We start from the raw sequence: 18,668 nt of genomic DNA on the forward strand, positions 1-18,668 counted from the left end.
ACACTCAGCCAGGTCTTGTTTTTTAATTAAGGCACTTACCACTAGGCAATATGACCCATACATTCACGAATCCAATTAACAACCTTGTGAATCTGATCCAATTATTTTTTTTTTTCTTTTTTTTCTTTTTTTTTTGCGGTGCTGGGGATTGAACCCAGGGCCTTGTGCTTGCAGGGCAGGCACTCTACCAACTGAGTTATATCCCCAGCCCTGGTCCAATTATTATTTTTATTTTATATATAAGGAAATTGAGGCAGACATTAAATCCAAGACCACAAAACTAAGAAACAGAGTCAGGCTTTGAACATATGCTCCAAAATCCCCACTAAGTCACTAACCACACTACCTCTACGCAAGAAACAAGAGAATGTTTGCCAGAACATTTTTAGTCACTTTACCAAGTTAAATCTGGTTCAATCTGCACTCAACCTGAAGACTTGCAGTTCCAATACCAAATTCCAATTCTTAAAAAACTACTCTATAATGAACTTCTGATTTAGTTTCAAAATGCCTTTATCCCACACTGTCATTCATGATAGACTGATCCTTACCGAAGAATTGAAAAGACTCGGGCCATCTTTCCAATAGCTCTGATCTTATTCCTTATGATCTCTTTTCGAACCGCAGCACCTCCTTAGAGAACACAAAGAAGTGGGTTAAAGAAATGTGTCAATAGTTTGGTTTTTAAAAAATGCAGGATGAAGTGTTTTTCTTATTTAAGAGAAACTTTTTCTTTTATAGAAATCAAGGCCTTAGTTTGTTTAAACAAACAAAACTTTGAACAATTAAAATTAAACAGAACCCAGAGGAGGGGAAAGTGAAGTACAGAATGAAGGGGCCATGAAAGAGACTGAGCAGATCTATGAGGGGTAGAAACTTCTGTGATTCTGAAATGTAAAACACGATGAAGAATGAGACACATGCACACGAACCTCACAGATAGTTGCTACAGCAAAGATCTCTGTTCAGAATGCTGTGGGCCACCTGAGGATGCAGGGTTTGGGCTGCCGAAGGGCAAGTGATCATCCGAGCAACAGTCTCCTGCACGTGAACATCCAGCCAGCTCCCCTGAACTTAGTGAGGGCTGCTCTTATTTTATAAGTTTTGCTTACTGGTACAGGTGAGTTATTTCCTCACAGTGCTACTGACAACTGTGCAATACAAGGATGGGTATTTTAGAAAGCAACATAGACAAAGTTAATGCAAGACTTCATGGCTTTTTCTCATCTAAGATCTAGGAAATACCCACCCATGAAAAGTCAAGGTCCAGGAATGCACCAGGTAATGGTATTGAAAAACCAAGAAAAGAAAGCTTGGACTTTGCTTCCTCACCTCTAGCTCTCAATGTCCTACTGAATGGAGCAGCAGGCACAGAGAAAACTCAGACATTACTGCTCACAGGGAGGGTGGAGAGCGGTGTGAAACTGTTCAACTACCAATTAAAAATGTCTAACTGATTGATCATTGTGGGATAGACCGTGAGTATTAAGCTCTTACAGATTGTATTAACCTCTTAGCATGTTTTAGTTGGGTACCTTTCTGATAGTTTGAAATGTAGTGATCTTTGGAAGAAGAGACACCAAGAAACAAGGAGATGAAGACAAATATGAAAAGAGAATGTGAGTGTTTATGGAAGAGAAAAAAAATCAAAGTGAAATGCACTGAGGGAAGCAGGCTGTCATTTTTACTACCAGCTCATAATAAGAGACATCTTGGTGCCAGGACAGAACATTAAACAGTCATGTTCTCAGTTATTTATTCCATTTCTTAAAATCTTAATGTTTTTGCATTACTTCCATCTATTTTGCCTAATATTTTCTCCTTCTCATACATCATGAAAATAACATTAGACAAAGAAAAAAATGACATTTGTGGAACAAAGAACAGAAATACAGGAAAGAACAGTTTACAAATCTAATAAGAACATTGTAATTTTGTTTAATGGAGTCAACATCTTCTGTTATTTTCAAGGGATAGTTTCCTTTTTTAAGTTTTAAATATTCAGAATTTCAAGTTGATTCAAGTTGCCTTTTGCATTTTCTGCTGTCTCTTGGAGTCTCTATTTAGGTGTTTGATAGTCCTTGCTGTTCACTCATGACTCAGAGCATGTGGGCTGCTGACTTTGAGCTTTAAGTTGGGGGATCAGGGTAGGCCTTGGTTAGGGAACTGAGTGTGCATTTAGTTATTTATTTCACTTGTTTTTGACAGGTACTGATGCTGTCAATTGTATTCTCAGTCCAGAAATCTTTTGGTTTACACTTTAGAAAAGGGATAAACGGGGCTGGGGTGCCTAGCATGTGTGACACACTGGGTTCAATCCTCAGCACCACATAAAAATAAATAAAAATTAAAAAAGAGAGAGAGATTAGCCTCCAGGAGAAGGGGCAGCTTCCCAGTGGCAATAAGGACTTTAACTGCTTTCATTCAATCTACTTAACTTAGCTCACTGCCCACCCCCATCCCCCAGTTCCCAATTCTAGCAGACGTTGGAACTCGGCATTCCCTATTGCTAACGGGGGCTTTGGATTTCCTGAATCAGCTGAGTCAGTAATACTAAGACACTTGTTCTTCCAGCTTCAAAAAATTCCTATAAAAATCTCTCCATTTTTGTGAGTATGTAACTTTTTAAACATTTTTTATTGTGAAGTTAATAAATATGCAGAAAACTCCAAAAAAAATGTATATATACCTCAATGATTTATTGAAGAGCAAATGCCTATAAAACCATGTCGCTCGGGTTAATAAACAGAACAATGCTTGTGCCCCAGAAGCTCCCCACAGGCCCTTCCTAATACTTAATTTCTCTCCTCCCCAAAGGAAATCATTCTTTGCCTTTCACTGGAATTGTTTTCTTGCCATTCTTTATAGTTCTACTGTGCAAACATGCATCCATACCGACTATAGCTGTCACTGTGTTAGAATTTTATGTAACTGAAACAACCAAGTATGTACCTTTTGGTCTGGCTTCTTTTGGTCGACATTATCTTTGTAAGATTCCTCTGTGCTTTTCCCTGTTGCTAGAGTCCATTTTCATCACCATGTACTACTGTACTATGTGACCCTGCCACAGTTTATCCTTCTTACTGCTAACAGTCATTTGGGCTGATTTTAAGTTTTGGTTACTGTGAATTTAGCTGCTTATGAGTATTCCTGCACTTATCTCTCCACTGCACATATTTCTGTTAAGCATATTTCTAATATATCAACTTTGGATAACACTTTGCCATTATTATTATTATTAGTTATTAGTATTAGTATTAGTATTGCAGTCCTGGGGATTGAACCCAAAGCCTCTACACATACCAGGCAAGTGCTCTGCCACTGAGCTACATCCCTAGTCCTTTCCTTTTTGTAATTTTGAGACAGGGTTTGCTAAGTCATGCAAGTTGACCTCAAATTTGTAATCTACCTGCTTCAGCCTCCCAGGCAGCTGGGATTGTAAGTGTGTGCACTGTGCCTGGCTTTTTTATCTCTCACAAAACAGCTTTTGTTAGCTGTTTTGCAAAATCCTGTCCCACTTTGTAGCTTGCTTTTCATCTAATTGAGTCTCTGAATAAAAAAAAATCTTACTTTTAATGTTCCTCAATTTATTAATAGTTTCCTGTATGTCCTCTTTAATAAATTTTCTTTCTACTCCAAGGTCATGAAGATACTTTATATTATCAATATTAGAAACTATTGCTTTTCTTTTTTTCTTGGTGGTGGTGCTGGGGATTGAACCAGGAACTCAACTTTAGGAAACTCTCTACCACTGAACTATAACCCCAGTGCCTTTACCTTTCATGTTTGAATGTGTAAATTCACCTGGAATTTATTTTTGTGTTTGGAATATGATAGGGATGAGGTTTACTTTTTCAAAAGTGGATATAAACCAAATATTAAAAATGCCATTATTTTCTTACATGCTAATGATATTTTGAATATTAAATCTCCAAGTGTGCCAGGTGTGGTGGCCCATGCCTATAATCCCAGGGGCTCTGAAGGCTGAGTCAGGAGGATTGGGAGTTCAAAACCAGTCTCAACAAAAGTGACGCACTAAGCACTCAGTGAGACGCTGTCTTTAAATAAAATACAAAATAGAGCTGGGGATGTGGCTTAGTGGTTGAGTGCCCCCGAGTTCAATCCCTGGTGCCCAACCCCCCAAAATAATCTCTAAGTGTGTCTGGAATAAATCAACTTGGTTGGGAGGTAACATCCTTTTCATATATACCGCTGGTTTTAGTTTGCTATCATTGTTTACACTCATAGTATCTAAATTAACATCCTTGTCAGGTTTTAGTATCATAGTCATACTAGCCTCATTAAATGAGTTGGAGAGCATTTCTTCTTTATTCTCAGGAAGATTTGTATAAGATTGGTGATTGATGTTATTCCTTAAATGTTTGGTAGAATTTGTTGGTGATGTTATCTGCACCTGGTATTTTCTTTGTAGGAAAACTAAATGAGAGATTTTGCTTCTTAGTGAGGTATGAGATTATAGAACCTGTGGTGTTGTATCCTACGTACTGGAACTAGAAGTGGTTATTTTTGTCTTCCTGTTTTAAACTGTTAAGGACTGAGCCCAGGGCCTTTGATATACTAGGTAAATGCTCTACCACTGAGCTACATTCCCAGTCTTTGTCTTCTTTTTTATTCATTCAACATTACAAGGGGTTCATCCATTATATTAGTCTTTTCAAAAGAGCACACTTTGATTTTGCTGGTCCTTTGCACTGTATTCTTTTATATTTTGGCAATAATACTCTTTTTAAAAAATTATTTGTATACATACATATTTTAGTTGTTGATGGATCTTATTTTATTCATTTCTTCATATGCAGTGTGGAGAACTGAACCCAGTGCCTCACACGTTAGGCAAGTGCTCCACCACTGAGCTACAACCCCTGTTCAGTAATACCACTCTTAATGTTTTATTTCATTCACTCTATTGTCTTAAGATTTAATGTGCTATCTGTCCTTTGATGATTTATTGATATGGGTTCAGATTTTTTGCCTTTCTTCTTTTCTAATACATGTATGTTAAGGCTGCAAATTTTCCTCTAAGTTTAGCTTTAGCTGTACACCACAAGTTTCAACACATCATACTTTTAATTTTCATTTAGTTTAAAAATATTATACTGAAATTTTCATTTTGATTTCTTTCTTGACCCATAGATAAGTATATTTTAATATTTCCTAAAATGTAGGAGTATTTTACTTATTTTTGTTACTGATTTATACTTAACTTCATATAATCAAAGAACATAGTCATTAGATTTTAAACCTTCGAAATCTGAAAGTTGATCAGGATATGATCAACTTTGTAAATGTTCAAGTGTGTTTGAAAAGGAGGTATATTCTACATTCATTGGGCATACTGTTTTTTAAATATTCATTAGGTTAAGTTCACTGATTATCTTGTTTTAATTTTCTATAATCTTGCTGATTTTGCTTACTTATTCTTTTAGTTACTGAGAGATATCTGTCAAATTCTTGCAGTATTATTGTGGATATTTCTATCAACTTGTGCTTTATATATTATGAAGCCCTGCTCATTGCATACAAACTTAAAATTTTCAAAACAGTAGAGATTTTAAAAGCAAAAAATTGAAAAAAAAATCTATTATCCAACAACATGGGATTGTTTAATATAAAAATGATTAACATGGACAACTATGTAACCATTAGAAATTAGTCTACAAAGAAAAAGTAAATGTTCCTGGTACCGCTATATAACCTAAATTTTTGTGAAATAGAATAATGAGAGTAAAAATACATGCAAAGATAAAAACATAGTAGACATCAAGATATGAACAGTGGACATCCGTGTAATGGTAGCATTATGGGTGAATGCTGTTTCTAGTTTTGGTTTCCTGTATTTTTCTATGATGAACATAATAATCTTAATAGGACTAAAATGATTCAAAATAAACTAAAATCCAACCTAAAATATCTTAGGTTTATAGTTCAAATGAGGAATAGTTTACCTTCTTCTTCATCACAAATCAATTCATCTTTGGAGCATATGTTGAGGATGTTCACCAGCATCTCTGTAACTACACAAGACAAGAATGTTACAAAACTCACAAGGGACATGTTCTTAAGTATTATGGATACCTAAATAAATATATGTTAAATAAATACACATAACATTGTTTAATATAGTATTAAGAATAGCTATGAAGCATTGGCATTAAATGTAGATCACTGGGTTTACAGAGAATTCAGGTAGATTACTTGCTCCAGTAAGAGACCGCAGGCTTTAAGGATTCTGTGGCAGAATTATTTGATTTTATCAGATGGCTGATCAGAGCTTTTTGTTCAGATACACACATGAAAAAAATATCTTCCCATTTTACAAAGAGCTTAGGTTCAACAGGCTTGTTTTATGTTTGCATAGCTTATTTGTGTAGCTGTACAAATAAAATTCTAAGGACAATAAATTCTGTTTAAATCTTTTCAGTACTGAAGAAATCACTGAGGAAATGGTATAGTGACTGTTATTTTAACAACTTAGACACACTAAGACAACTACTTAGCAAATGTTTCTGATGAACTTTAAGAAAAACATTTGTGAACCGTCCAGGGAGCTCATGCAAATACAAATGTGCACTCAGTCACTAGAGAATGGAGGGTCCAGAGGCATGTTTTGGTTCTCTTACCTTTTTCCCCCACAAAAGGTAAAGACCATGTAAAAACATCCATAAAGTTCGGAAGCCAGTAGGGATGTGGAGAACAGTTAAACTGCCTGATATTCATGACATTGTTTTCATATTTCAACACTGCAGCTAAAAAGGAAAAAGTAAAAAAAGTTGGCACAGAGGAACATGACATGTAGTAGCTGCATACCTACTACAGAGAATCAGGGACTTAGCTTCCATATGGAGATACAAAACTAGGTACAAGGCTGACGAAAAATTTTAGGCATTTTATATAGTTCATTCTCTTAAGAAGTATTCCAAGGAAAAGTTACCTAAGAGCTCATATAATAAAAACACACAAAAAATTGAGCTCTGCAACTTTAAAGGGCTTACTGTACAGTAACTATAGAACACTGGGTTCCACATGAGAAAAATTTCGCCATTATTTTTTCTTATAGACCGAAGGGTTACAGTCGTAATTCTTCTTTGAAGGCAAATGCCACTCATCAAATGGACAAAGTCTATTTTACTAGTCCTCAGCCAGACCCAAAGCTTTTAAATAAACTCTCTGAGTTTATAAATAGAAGTTATCAATTCATTGATAACTTGGGGGATGTAAATAGTAAACTTGGAGCAATTTACAATTAATGGTCAAAAGTAGATTATACCATCTCCATGTAAAATACAGTGGGTTTTTAAAATGTCCATTACTCCTCTTCACAGTTCATTCAGTTGTATGCATGCTCTGATGCCAAAAAGATTTTCTTTCTATTCTAAAAGTTCTGAGATCCACCAGTTCTGAGTCTGCACCACCAGTAAAGCTATCTGCACTATTCTTTTATTTTTACTGTAGGCAGAAAAATAGAATGAGGTACAGTAGTTCTCTAGAAATGACTGCTACAGGTCATTTCCTGGTTCCTGCTTCTTTGTCATAGGATAGATAGCCTGGTGTCCCTAAAATTTGGGTTACTGAAAGCCCAAAATGTACATAATTGACTAAAAGGAAAATACACTAACACAGGATTTCCAATTCTTAAAAACTAACCCTGGCTGTCACGTACATACTCCTTATTTTCACATACATGTATTTTATTTAGGTTCAATGAATGTATCACTATTCAATAATTCTCTCAATCTACATGGGAAAAAGAAGTAGGAGGTGGATCTCAATAAGGGATGATTAGAAACAACAGCTTAAAAAATTCTGTTCGGGTATGTTCCAGGGGACAGGAAAAAAAAAAAAAGTGGAATGAGAATCTTATTTTAAAAAACCTAACTTAAGTGTCTTTCAGGCAACCAATAGAACTGTTTATCAGTTCTATTTATAATCTGCAGATGCCAATAAGCCTAATGAATATGCAAAAAAAAGGAAAGAAAAAAAGAAAAGGAACAGAAGAAAGAGGAAGCAGAAAAGGGTGATGGAGTTTCCTTTTTTTAATAAAAAAAGACACTTGTACTGGGAGTAATTGAGTAATAGTGGGGTTGTTTCAGATGTCATATTTTATGCCTTTTCCCTAAAACAACACTTGGGAAACAACCAAGGAAAATAAGATTACTTTGAGATAAGTTACCAATTATGTCAAAGCTAACAGGAAAACCCAAAAAGAATGAACTGTGGCTTAAAAGGTTTACTGAAGAATAATTCAAGAATAAAACCAGATTCCAATGGGGCAGAAAATGAGTTACTAAGTTTCCTAGTGCTGCTGATTTAGGTGGCAATTTTCAACTGAGCACACTGATAAGCCCACTGGGAAATCAACAGATACACCTAATAAGGAAGCTAGAAAAAAAGAGTGAAGGGAGTCTTCATTACAAATACTGGGGAGAGGCCACAGATGTCCTTAAGGATGTCCAGCAACACATGCAGTGCATACCACCATAAGGGAGGAACAGAACAAAACCAGTTGTTCATATATTGTAAAGATTAGGAAAAAGCAAGTAAGAAAGAATGAACTTGTGGAGAAGCAGAGCATTATAGGATAGCTCAGAGAAGAACTGGGAGAAATAAAAAAAAAAAACCATAAAGCTAGGAGAGAATTTAAAGAATTTTTTTTTTTTTAAAGATAGCAAGTCAGAGAAGAATGCAATGAATTGACATTAAATCAGATTTAAATGACACATGTCATTCCAAAGTAAATTTTTTTTTCAGTACTGGGCTTGCATCCAGCAGACCCGCACATGCTAGGCACGTGTTCTACCACTGAGCTACATCCCTAGCCCTCTACAGTTTAAACAGAGTAAATATTAAGTATTTTGTGGATCTCTTTGAATCCTCTCTCCCCAACTGCATATACAAGGTATGACTATAAAGTAATGAGACTTAAGAAAACACCAACTACAAACACACAAGACCTTATATATCAGATGAGTGTGGTCCTTTGATGTCATCACATCAGGCACCGGTAACAGCAAAACATTACAGGATCATTTGCTTTAAGTGATGCTTAATATTCATTTTCATGATTCCAACTTATCCTCAACAACTCTATGTGACAGGTATCTTAAAGATCAACTGAAGCCCAGAGAAGTTCAGTATCTTGTTAAAATGACACACTTAAAAGTGAAGCAGGACTAAACTAGGAATTCAGCATCCTAGTTTAGTGCTCTTTTTCAACACAATTTGCTGCCCTGCTATATAATTAATCCAAAGATGCTGCCATTACTCAGAATGCTTTTGGAACTCTTCTTCTGGAATTGCCTCCAGAGCCAGTGCATAAGCAACATGAGAGAAACAGTCTCATTACCTTATAATCATACCTTGTTCCGACCCCAAATGTATCATCTAGCTGGATCACTCACCTTATTTATCAGTCTTGACTCCGAATGACTTTTGGCTGTCCAAAAATCAAATCCACCCTCAAAGGACGAAGATTTCCCATCATTGAGGATAATCAAAAGAATGTATCGCAGACTCTGAAGGCAATGCCAAAAGAGGAGTTCCAAAAATGTTTCTGAACAATGACTGCACTGTTGGAATACGAATCTGGCCTCCCAGGGTAACTACTTTGAAGGGACAATACTCATCTGAATATATTCATTTTGGCATGTTTGTTTAAAAAGTCCTATTATTTTATAGTCATACTTTATAAACAACAAAATAGTTACAGAGACATGAAGTTTTTGGTAGGACCACTGCCCTGATTCATAATTTGAAATTTTGAAAAATTTCAAAAAACACAAGATAAAGTCTTAGAAGTAGGATTTCTGGAACAGAAGGCATGCACATATTCCATATTTATTTTTATAGAAAACTGAAGTTTATAAAGATTATGTGACTCACCCATAGTCACACTATTAGTTTCTGGCAGGGCTTGGACTGAAATGAAGGAGTTTTTTTGTTTGTTTGTTTTCTTATTTTTTTGTATGCTATTGACTCTACCCATACCATATCTCCAGAAAACAAAAATAGCTTAATAATTCACAAACATTAAAACACCAAATGGTAATTTTTTGAGATTGTTATGAACAAATTCATAAAAGCCTATAATTTATGCTAACTTTCTAACATAATCCTGAAGTTCTTTATTCTTCTTATGCTTTGACTTAGCAGCACAAACTTACTTTAATCATTTTTATATTCATAAAGAGCCCAATAACTCCTAGGAGATGAAGACCACACAGCAGTATTTTAAATTTGCTAGCTTTGTTTCAATTAAGACTGCTTTTCTCTCTCTCTTTATTTTTTAAGGTGATAGGAATTGAACCTAGGGCTTCACACATGCTAAACACATCTTTTTTGCTTATTTAAAATTTATATTTAAAAATAGGGGCTCCCAAGATACCTTGGGTTGGGGGTATAGCTCAGTGGTACAGTATATGCTTATTAACAAGCATGAGGCCCTGGGTTCACAATCCCCGATACCCCAAAATTAAAAAGTAAAAGAACACACACACATATTTGACTAGAGATCACATTTACTCACAAACTCAAAATATCACTTGGACTCCTTTACCTTTATTGTTATAGACATCTAGGTAATTGGGGGCAGAGAAAATTGTAATAAGTGATGGAAAGCCGGTTGTTTGGCTCTTCCTGTACATTCGATACCTGGAAGAAAGATAATAGCAGGTCTGTCTTGATAGTAAAGATAAAAACTCTGCAGTGATATTTGATGTAGTTTTAATATAACTTACCCAGCATCTTGAGCTTCATGGGCTCTGATTATTGATAATAAATTGTTGTTCTGCAAAAATTCACAAACTGCAGGATAACTGAAAAAAAAATAAGAAATATAAATCCAGAATTAAAACCATTTTTTTTTTTTTTGGTGCTGGGGGATTTGAACCCAGGGACTCACGCATGCCAGGCAAGCACTTTACCACTGAGCCACATCCCTAGCCCCTAAAACAATTATTTCTTAATAGGAGGGAAAGGGAAAGCCAAGATGATATGAGCTGATTTTGTTTCAAGATTGTATATATGACACACGACTGAACTTCTATTAAGTTTAGTGCTCCCCACCCTGTTTCTCCATTTCACCAATACGTTACAGATCAAACACAAAGATAACAGACAACCCTAGAATTGAAAGAGCTCTTCCTTTTTTCTTTTTGGTACCAGAGATTGAACCCAGGGGCCCTTAACCACTAAGTCACATCCCCAGCCCTTTTTGTATTTTATTTTGAGACAGGGTCTTGCTAAGTTGCTGAGGCTGACTTTGAACTTGTGATCCTCCTGTCTTAGCCTCCTGAGCTGCTGGATTATAGGCATGCACCACCACACCCAGCCTTCATCTTTGAATTTTTTCCTCTTAACCCATAACAATATTAATACAGCACCAAAACTCTTCTTGATGTATAAAAAAGTGCTGTATCAGCAAGTGTGTGTACACGCTTGTATGTGAGAATCAGCAGGTGGTACAAACAGCACACAATTTTCTTCAACCATCAGATTACCAAACTGTTAGAAAACAAAAGGATCTACTTAAAGCTTCACTAATATTATCAACACCAAGACAATATTATACAGCAATATTTCAGTAGTGGATGTAAATATTATAGTCAACCATATTCTAATGAAAAATATGGTATCTGCAGTACTCTTAACCTAGTCTTGGTACTACTATCTTTTTGAATGATAAACACCTGACAGGAAGAACTGGAGAATACAAAATTAACTGGAATTATTCAGGTATTAATTATTAAGCTTATTTTTTAAAAAAACTTTATTTCTCATTATGCTCATTAGAAAAAAATTAACTTTTAAAATAGACTGTAGGGGACACTATCAAGATGGCAAAATAGAAAGTCCCCAGCCCCTGTGCCTGCACAGAAACAGCGATTTGCAGTCATTCATAGACAAAGTGATTCTGTGGGGGTGTTAGGATTGAGGTAGGAGGTTGTGAAGTCTTAGTGGACTCAAGACTGAGGAGCGATGCTTAGAGCAGGAAAGTGTTCCCTTCCATGCAACCCACCACCTCCGGGTCTCAGTCACAGATCCAGAAATAGACTGTCCCTCTGTGGATGTAGCGCCAGTCCTGCCAGCAGCCCTACACTCCTAGGTCCCTGAAATTAGCTATGACAATTTCTGCTCCAGTAACAGACTTGCCATGCAGACCCAGCATCCCTACAAACTGAGCATCCCTACAACCAAGCTCTACTCCTGTTATACTATGGCCCAGAGGCAACCCTACCTTTCCAGAGACCTGGTGGGAGCCACACCTATTATACTGCTGACTGGACCCAAATGCTGAACTGAATCTGCCCTGTGACCTAGTTTGAGTCCCATTCTACTGAGTTACAGAGGTGGTCCTGCAGGAACCTGACAGGAGATACGCTTGTTCTTGTGCCCAGTAGTAAGCCTGCCAAATGTGGAACTACTGCAGCCCTGTGACCCAGCTCCAGCCCTGCTCAACCATGATCCCAGAAGCAGTGCCATCAGTCAGCACGAAGCAGGAAAAGATACTTCCCTGACAAAACCACGTGCAGTGACACCAATGCAAGTATACATGAATAATGAAGAATCAGGCAAACACGACACCACTAATACGGAACTATTAAAGCTCCAATAAATGATGCCAAAGAGATGAGAGCCATGAATTGCACAACCGAGTTCAGGTTAATCATCTTAAAGCAGCTCAGTGAGCTACAAGAAAACACAGATAACTAAAGGAAATCAGAAAAACTATATAGGAACAAACCAAGATGTTAATAAAGAGACAAAAATCACTGAAAAAGAACCTAACAGAAATCCTGGAGCAGAAGATCATAATGACTGAACTGAAAAGTCCAAAAAAGTGCTTCATTAGCAAACTCAGTTGTACAGAAGAAAAGCATTAGTAAAATCAAGGACAGGTCATTTGAAATTACCCAGTTAAAGGGAAAAAAAGAGTATTGAAAGTATATGGGACTTGTGGGGCAGAATTAAGCAAAATAACATATGCATTAAGAGAATATAACAAGGAGGATTTAGAGGGAAAGGGGACAGAAAGCTTATTTAAAGAAAAAATGGCTGCACATTTCCCAAATCTATGAAGGGAAATGGACATCATGATTCATGAAGTCCAAATAAGTAAACACAAAGATGTCTACGCCACAATGCATTATAACTAGTCAAAAGTCAAAACAAGAGAATTTTGAAAGGAGCAAAAGGAAAACAGCTAGTTACAAACGAGAGTACTAAAGGAGAAAAGGAAATGCTATATTCAAATTAGTAATAGAAAAACAAAACAAAGAAACAAAAACCCTGACAACCAAAGTCTTAAAGAGAGCTGGAAGCAATGGTGCATGCCTATAATCCCAGCAGCTTGGGAGGCTGAGGCAGGAGGATCGTAAGTTCAAAGTCAGCCTCAGCAACTTAGTGAGGCCCTGAGCAATGCAATGAGATCCTGTCTCTAAATTTAAAAAATATAAAAAAGTGTTGGGGATGTGGCTCAGTGGTTAAACACCTCTGGGCTCAATCCCCAGTACCAAAAAAAAAAAAAAAAAAAAAAAGGAGATACAAAGACTTTCCTAGACAAACATTGAGGGAGATTGTTACCACCAGACCGGACTTAAAAGAACTGCTAAAGGGAATTACTCAAGTCAAAACAAAAAGATGTTGAATGAGATGAAAATATATAAAAGTATAAATCTCACTGTTAAAGGTAAACATAAAGACAGAGAATATTGTTATACTGCAGTGAATACATGTAAATCACTTTTTAAACCAGTATATAATTCACAAAAGCAGCAAGAATAACCATGAACACAAAAGTCTACAAATGGAAACTTGGAGAATAAAGTGTAGAGTTTCTATATGTGATTAAGTTCTTCTTAGCTTAAGAGAGACCTCCATAATTGTAAAATGTATCATGTAAAATAAAATAGTGCAGGAGATAATACAAAGATAAAGAGGAAAGAATCAACAAATCACAAAGAAAAACAAGAGAAAAAGAGAAACATGAGAACCACAAAACAGGCAGGAAACAAGGAACAAAATGGCAATAGTGAAGTTCTTACCTATTGCTAATTATTTGAACTCCCCAATAGAAACACACAGAATGCCTGGATAAAACAGCAAGACCCAGGTACACGCGGTTTATTGGAGACTCACTTTAGATGCACATTAGCTGAAGGTAAAGGGATGGAGGAAGATATTCCATGCAAATGGTAATCAAAGGAGAACAGGAATGGCTATCCATATGTAAGACAAAACAGGCTTTAAGCTGGAAACTGTTACGAGGGAAAATCCAGAAATAACCTGATTAAAAAAAGGGCAAAGAACCTGAAAAGATGTTTGAATAAAGACATACAAATGGTCAACAGGGATATTTAAAAATGCCCAACATCACTCATCATAAGGGAACTAAAAATCAAAATCACAATGACAACATCCCTGTCAGAATGGCTATAACCAAAAAGACAAAAAAGTACTGGGAAGGATGTTGAAGAAAATGGAATCCTTGGTGCACTGCTTGTGGGTAAGTAAATCAGTACAATTATAAAGGGAAACAGGATGGGAATTCCTTGAAAAATTAAAGAGAGAACTATCACATGATCCGGTAATCCTACTTTTGGGTATACATTCAAAGAAAATAAATTTGGCACCCTGAAGAGGTATCTGCACTTCCATACTCACTGAATATTATTCAAAATAGCCAATTTACGGAATCAACCCAAGTATGTGTGTATGTGTGTAAAATTTAGCCTTAAAAGAAGAGATCCCTGACACTCATTATGACATGAATAAATCTGAAGGACACTGTTAGATGAAATAAATCAGAAACAAAAGAATAAATACTGTATATGACCTCACTTATATGTAGAATCTAAACTAATTGAACTCAAAGAAGCAGAGGTTTCCAGGGGGTTGCAGAATTGAGTAAAAAGAGATGTCAGTCAGAGTACACAGTAGGACTTGGAGTACAGCTCAGTAATAGCAGGTTTATTTAGCATGCTCAAGGCCCTGAGTTCAATTCCCAGCAGCCAAATAAAGACAGAGAGAGAAAACAAAGTTTGTTATAAAAGATTAGTTAATTTCTAGAAATCCAACATACAGCATGGTGACTACAGTTAACAATATTGTACTGGTTGCTTGAAATTTGCTAAGAGGGTAGATCTTAAGTGCTTACCATATAGATACAAAAAATAGTAACTATGTGAGGTGAAGGATATGTTAATTGAATATAGTGATCATTTCACAATGTATATGAATATCTGTTGTATGCCTTTAATAAATACAATTTTTATTTTCCAATTATACCTGGATAACACTAAAAATGAACAAATAAAAGACTGCATACTCACACGAGGTGGAATTTAAACATATAAAAGGATATACACTGAAATACCTCCCTTCTATCCTGATATTCCAGCAACCCTGAAAGCAACCAATGTTCTTGATTTCTTGAATACTCTTTCAGAGATAATTTATTCAGTTTCAGACAACTACATATGCATACTCCTTCCTTCCTTGCTTTAAAAAAAATGTTGGCAGATGGGCCAGGTATGGTGGCAGAAGGATCACAAGTTCAAGGCCAGCCTCAGCATCCTAGCAAGACTCTAAGCAATTTAAGGGAAACCCTGTCTCAAAATAAAAAATAAAAATAAAAAGGGCTGGGATGTGACTCTCTGGTAGTTCAATCCCTTGTATACATGCACCAAAAAAAAAAAAAAAAAAAAAGAAGAAAAAGAAAGAAAGAAAGAAAAAAAGAAATGTTGACAGGTGTATAGTATATAATATATAATCCAGTACTTTTTATATTAGTGATTATTTTATATCAGTTTACAGAGAGTTTGTTTCTTTCTCTTTTTCCCTTTTTAAAAACAGCCTCATACTATTGCCTTCTTTTGATTTACCTTAATTTACTTATCTAGTCCTCTAGTGAACATTCAGGTTATTTTCAACCTTTTATCACAAATAAAGCAAGGAATACACTTGCACATACATCTCTCACACATGCAAGTGGAATCGAGTCTCATTACTTCAAGTAGCTATGTTCTATAATGTTGCTTTGGAAACTGAATTAGTGAAGTATGAACCACTGACCCTAGGGGAAACACAGGGTTGAGTTCTTGAGAATCTCCAGGCATAGCATTTTCATTAAGCAATTAATACATAACCTCGTTTCGGATGAGTTTTTATGCAAAGACACTTTATTTAAATACACTACTGATTCACTGCCTTTAAACTTCACCATAACACGTCTGAACAAAGTTTATCTAACACACACATTTTCTCTGAAAGACGACACAGCTTTTGCCTCTGGGCACATTAGGCAGCACTTTAACACTATGCTTGGGGGGAGTTTTAAATAGCAAATCACTAACAATAAACATAAAGACATGAAAAATATTGTCCTTAATAGACTGCAAAAAGAATACTTGTTTATAACATGGAGAGACGAATCAAGAAGGTAGAGCCTCACCTTAATGGTTAACCTCAGCGGGGAAACAGTTTGTGAGGCAACTCAAACTTTTTGTCCCTCTGCCTAGTGCGTGCCCGTGAACGACTGTGAAAGCTCTGTGAGCGCTGATTTTAGGGTTACAAACAAAGCTTAGTGAGTAGGAGAATTCGCAAATATGGAACCTGTAAAGAATGAGGATCAACTACCTATCCACAGGATTAAATTTTAGGAAGCAGAATTTCCGGATCAAAAGCACTTAAAGTTGAGAGATATTGCCAGGTTGACCACCACAGAAATAATAAGTAAGTATTATGCTCTTTAAGCAATGTAAAAAAATTTAAATGATTTCTCATATAAGTTATAGAAAAGGTTGGCAGGGAGGAATGCAAAAAGGCTGTCTAGAAGAATGGCAAAATCGAGTTTTCTTGTGTGTGTATGGGCAAAATATATGTATTTTTTATCACAATAAAATACTCAGATTAAAATAATTTATATTTCAAACTTCCTTGTATCTTCTGATATGTTAAAATTTCTTTCTTTCTTTAGTACTGGAGAATGAACTCTGGGGCACATACCAATGAGCTACGGCCCCAATACTTTTTATTTTTTATTTTGAGACAGGATCTCTCCAAGTTGCTGAGGTTGGTCTTGAACTTGAACTTGCCTCAGTTTCCTGAGTCACTGAGATTAAGGTATGTGCCACCATTCCCAGCTGTATCTCCTGGTTTTTAACTGGCAAACCAGAATGAAAGCTCCCATGTGAGACTTAGGACAATAGCCAACTTCCAGGAAACGTCCTGGGCTTAGATCACAATGTCCTGTTCTTTTTATATCTTGGTCTGTACCAGAGGTTCCAAAAGCTGGAAAGCTCTTAAAAGCATAACAGGATTCCCTTGTCTCAGAACTACTGAAACAGAATCTCTGGGGAAAGAGCCAAGATATCCTTATTTTTATAAAAGTATATAGATAATGTTTAGGAACAAATAATCTAGATCACATCGGATCAGATGGCAATACCAAAGCACTGAAAAGTGTCCAACTATGTCAGGTATATTATACTTCTTAGGGCATAATAAGTAAGAAAATATAAAACAAACAGACAAGAATCTTCTAACTTCTATTAAGAAATTAAATAAAAATACTGATACAACATGTTTAAATGCTTATAAACAATTTGATAAAATGTATTTCTTTCATAATTTTCTGCATTGAAGATTAGCTTACCTGAAAAAATAAGAGCACCCTCGGACAGTGTTGTGGGTATAGTGCTCCAAGGTCTTTTCATTGCCATAATCCTCGGAGGGATCAGACCAAAGCAGGTCACACACTGGCCCAAAGGCAGGAGGTTCAATAAACCTGTCTAACTGGAAGACAACATAAAAGTCAAAAAAAAACAAAAAAAACAAAAAAAACACCAAAATCAGGAAAGCAAAAGAGCTCTTGGAAGCAGGTGGGTCAAAAAACAAAACAAAAAAACTTTTCCACTTATAAGAATCTATTAGGAGAGAAGGCAGTAAGTCCCTACAGGATTTTCCTACAAGAAAATGAACCTTTAAAAAAATTTCAGATCCATGATTTTTAATATTTTTCTATAATAAATGTTTATAGATATCCCTGCCATCTACCCACACTGAAGAAAAGGATCCCTCACATCCTACACTTAAGGCAGTGCTCACTCAGTTACATGAGATCAACCACTATCAAGACACCACTTTGGAAAGACTGGATGTATTTAATTCCAGTTGCCTCCAGGAGAGAAGGTTTGACAGCCGCTGTGTTCACTTCATTCCAACAGAGATTTTTTTTTTTTTTTTTTTTTGGCGGTGCTGGGGATTGAACCCAGGGCCTGTGCTTGCGAGGCAAGTACTTTACCAACTGAGCTATATCCCCAGCCCTCCAACAGAGATTTTGAAAGAGCAGTTTTCTTTTGATAGGGTTTTTATTCTTCTTATTCTATGCAGTGATGGCATTTCAATATTAGTTATTAACTTAGGTTTTTGTCACTGCTGCTTTAGTTAAAAGCATAAAAACCAAAAGAACATAAGCAACTAGAATAGTTGAGTGACAAGAAAAGGCCTTCTGCTGAGTTGAAAGGGAGCTTTTTATTAATAAATTGATTACAAATGGTTAAATTCAAGAGTAACTATGTAAAAGAGACAGCCAAGGGCTGGGGATATAGCTCAGTTAGAGTGCTTGCCTTGCAAGCACAAGGCCCTGGGTT

At 36.1% G+C, this 18,668-nt stretch overlaps 1 protein-coding gene across 3 annotated transcripts in view; it reads right to left on the reverse strand.

The window, feature by feature from the left end:
* Positions 1–18,668, reverse strand: part of Ppp3cc (protein phosphatase 3 catalytic subunit gamma) — a 76,120-nt gene that overhangs the window by 8,763 nt on the left and 48,689 nt on the right. For all 3 annotated transcript variants that reach the window (XM_047548972.1, XM_047548971.1, XM_047548974.1), the window contains exons 6-11: positions 17,672–17,811; positions 10,755–10,832; positions 10,574–10,668; positions 6,642–6,767; positions 5,967–6,035; positions 552–633 (exon numbers count right to left, since the gene is read on the reverse strand). In XM_047548972.1, coding sequence (XP_047404928.1) covers positions 552–633; positions 5,967–6,035; positions 6,642–6,767; positions 10,574–10,668; positions 10,755–10,832; positions 17,672–17,811 — 590 coding nt within the window. The remainder of the gene's footprint in view (positions 1–551; positions 634–5,966; positions 6,036–6,641; positions 6,768–10,573; positions 10,669–10,754; positions 10,833–17,671; positions 17,812–18,668) is intronic.

Source organism: Sciurus carolinensis, chromosome 4 (assembly GCF_902686445.1).
Source record: "Sciurus carolinensis chromosome 4, mSciCar1.2, whole genome shotgun sequence".
In the NCBI taxonomy this organism is placed as follows: domain Eukaryota; kingdom Metazoa; phylum Chordata; class Mammalia; order Rodentia; family Sciuridae; genus Sciurus; species Sciurus carolinensis.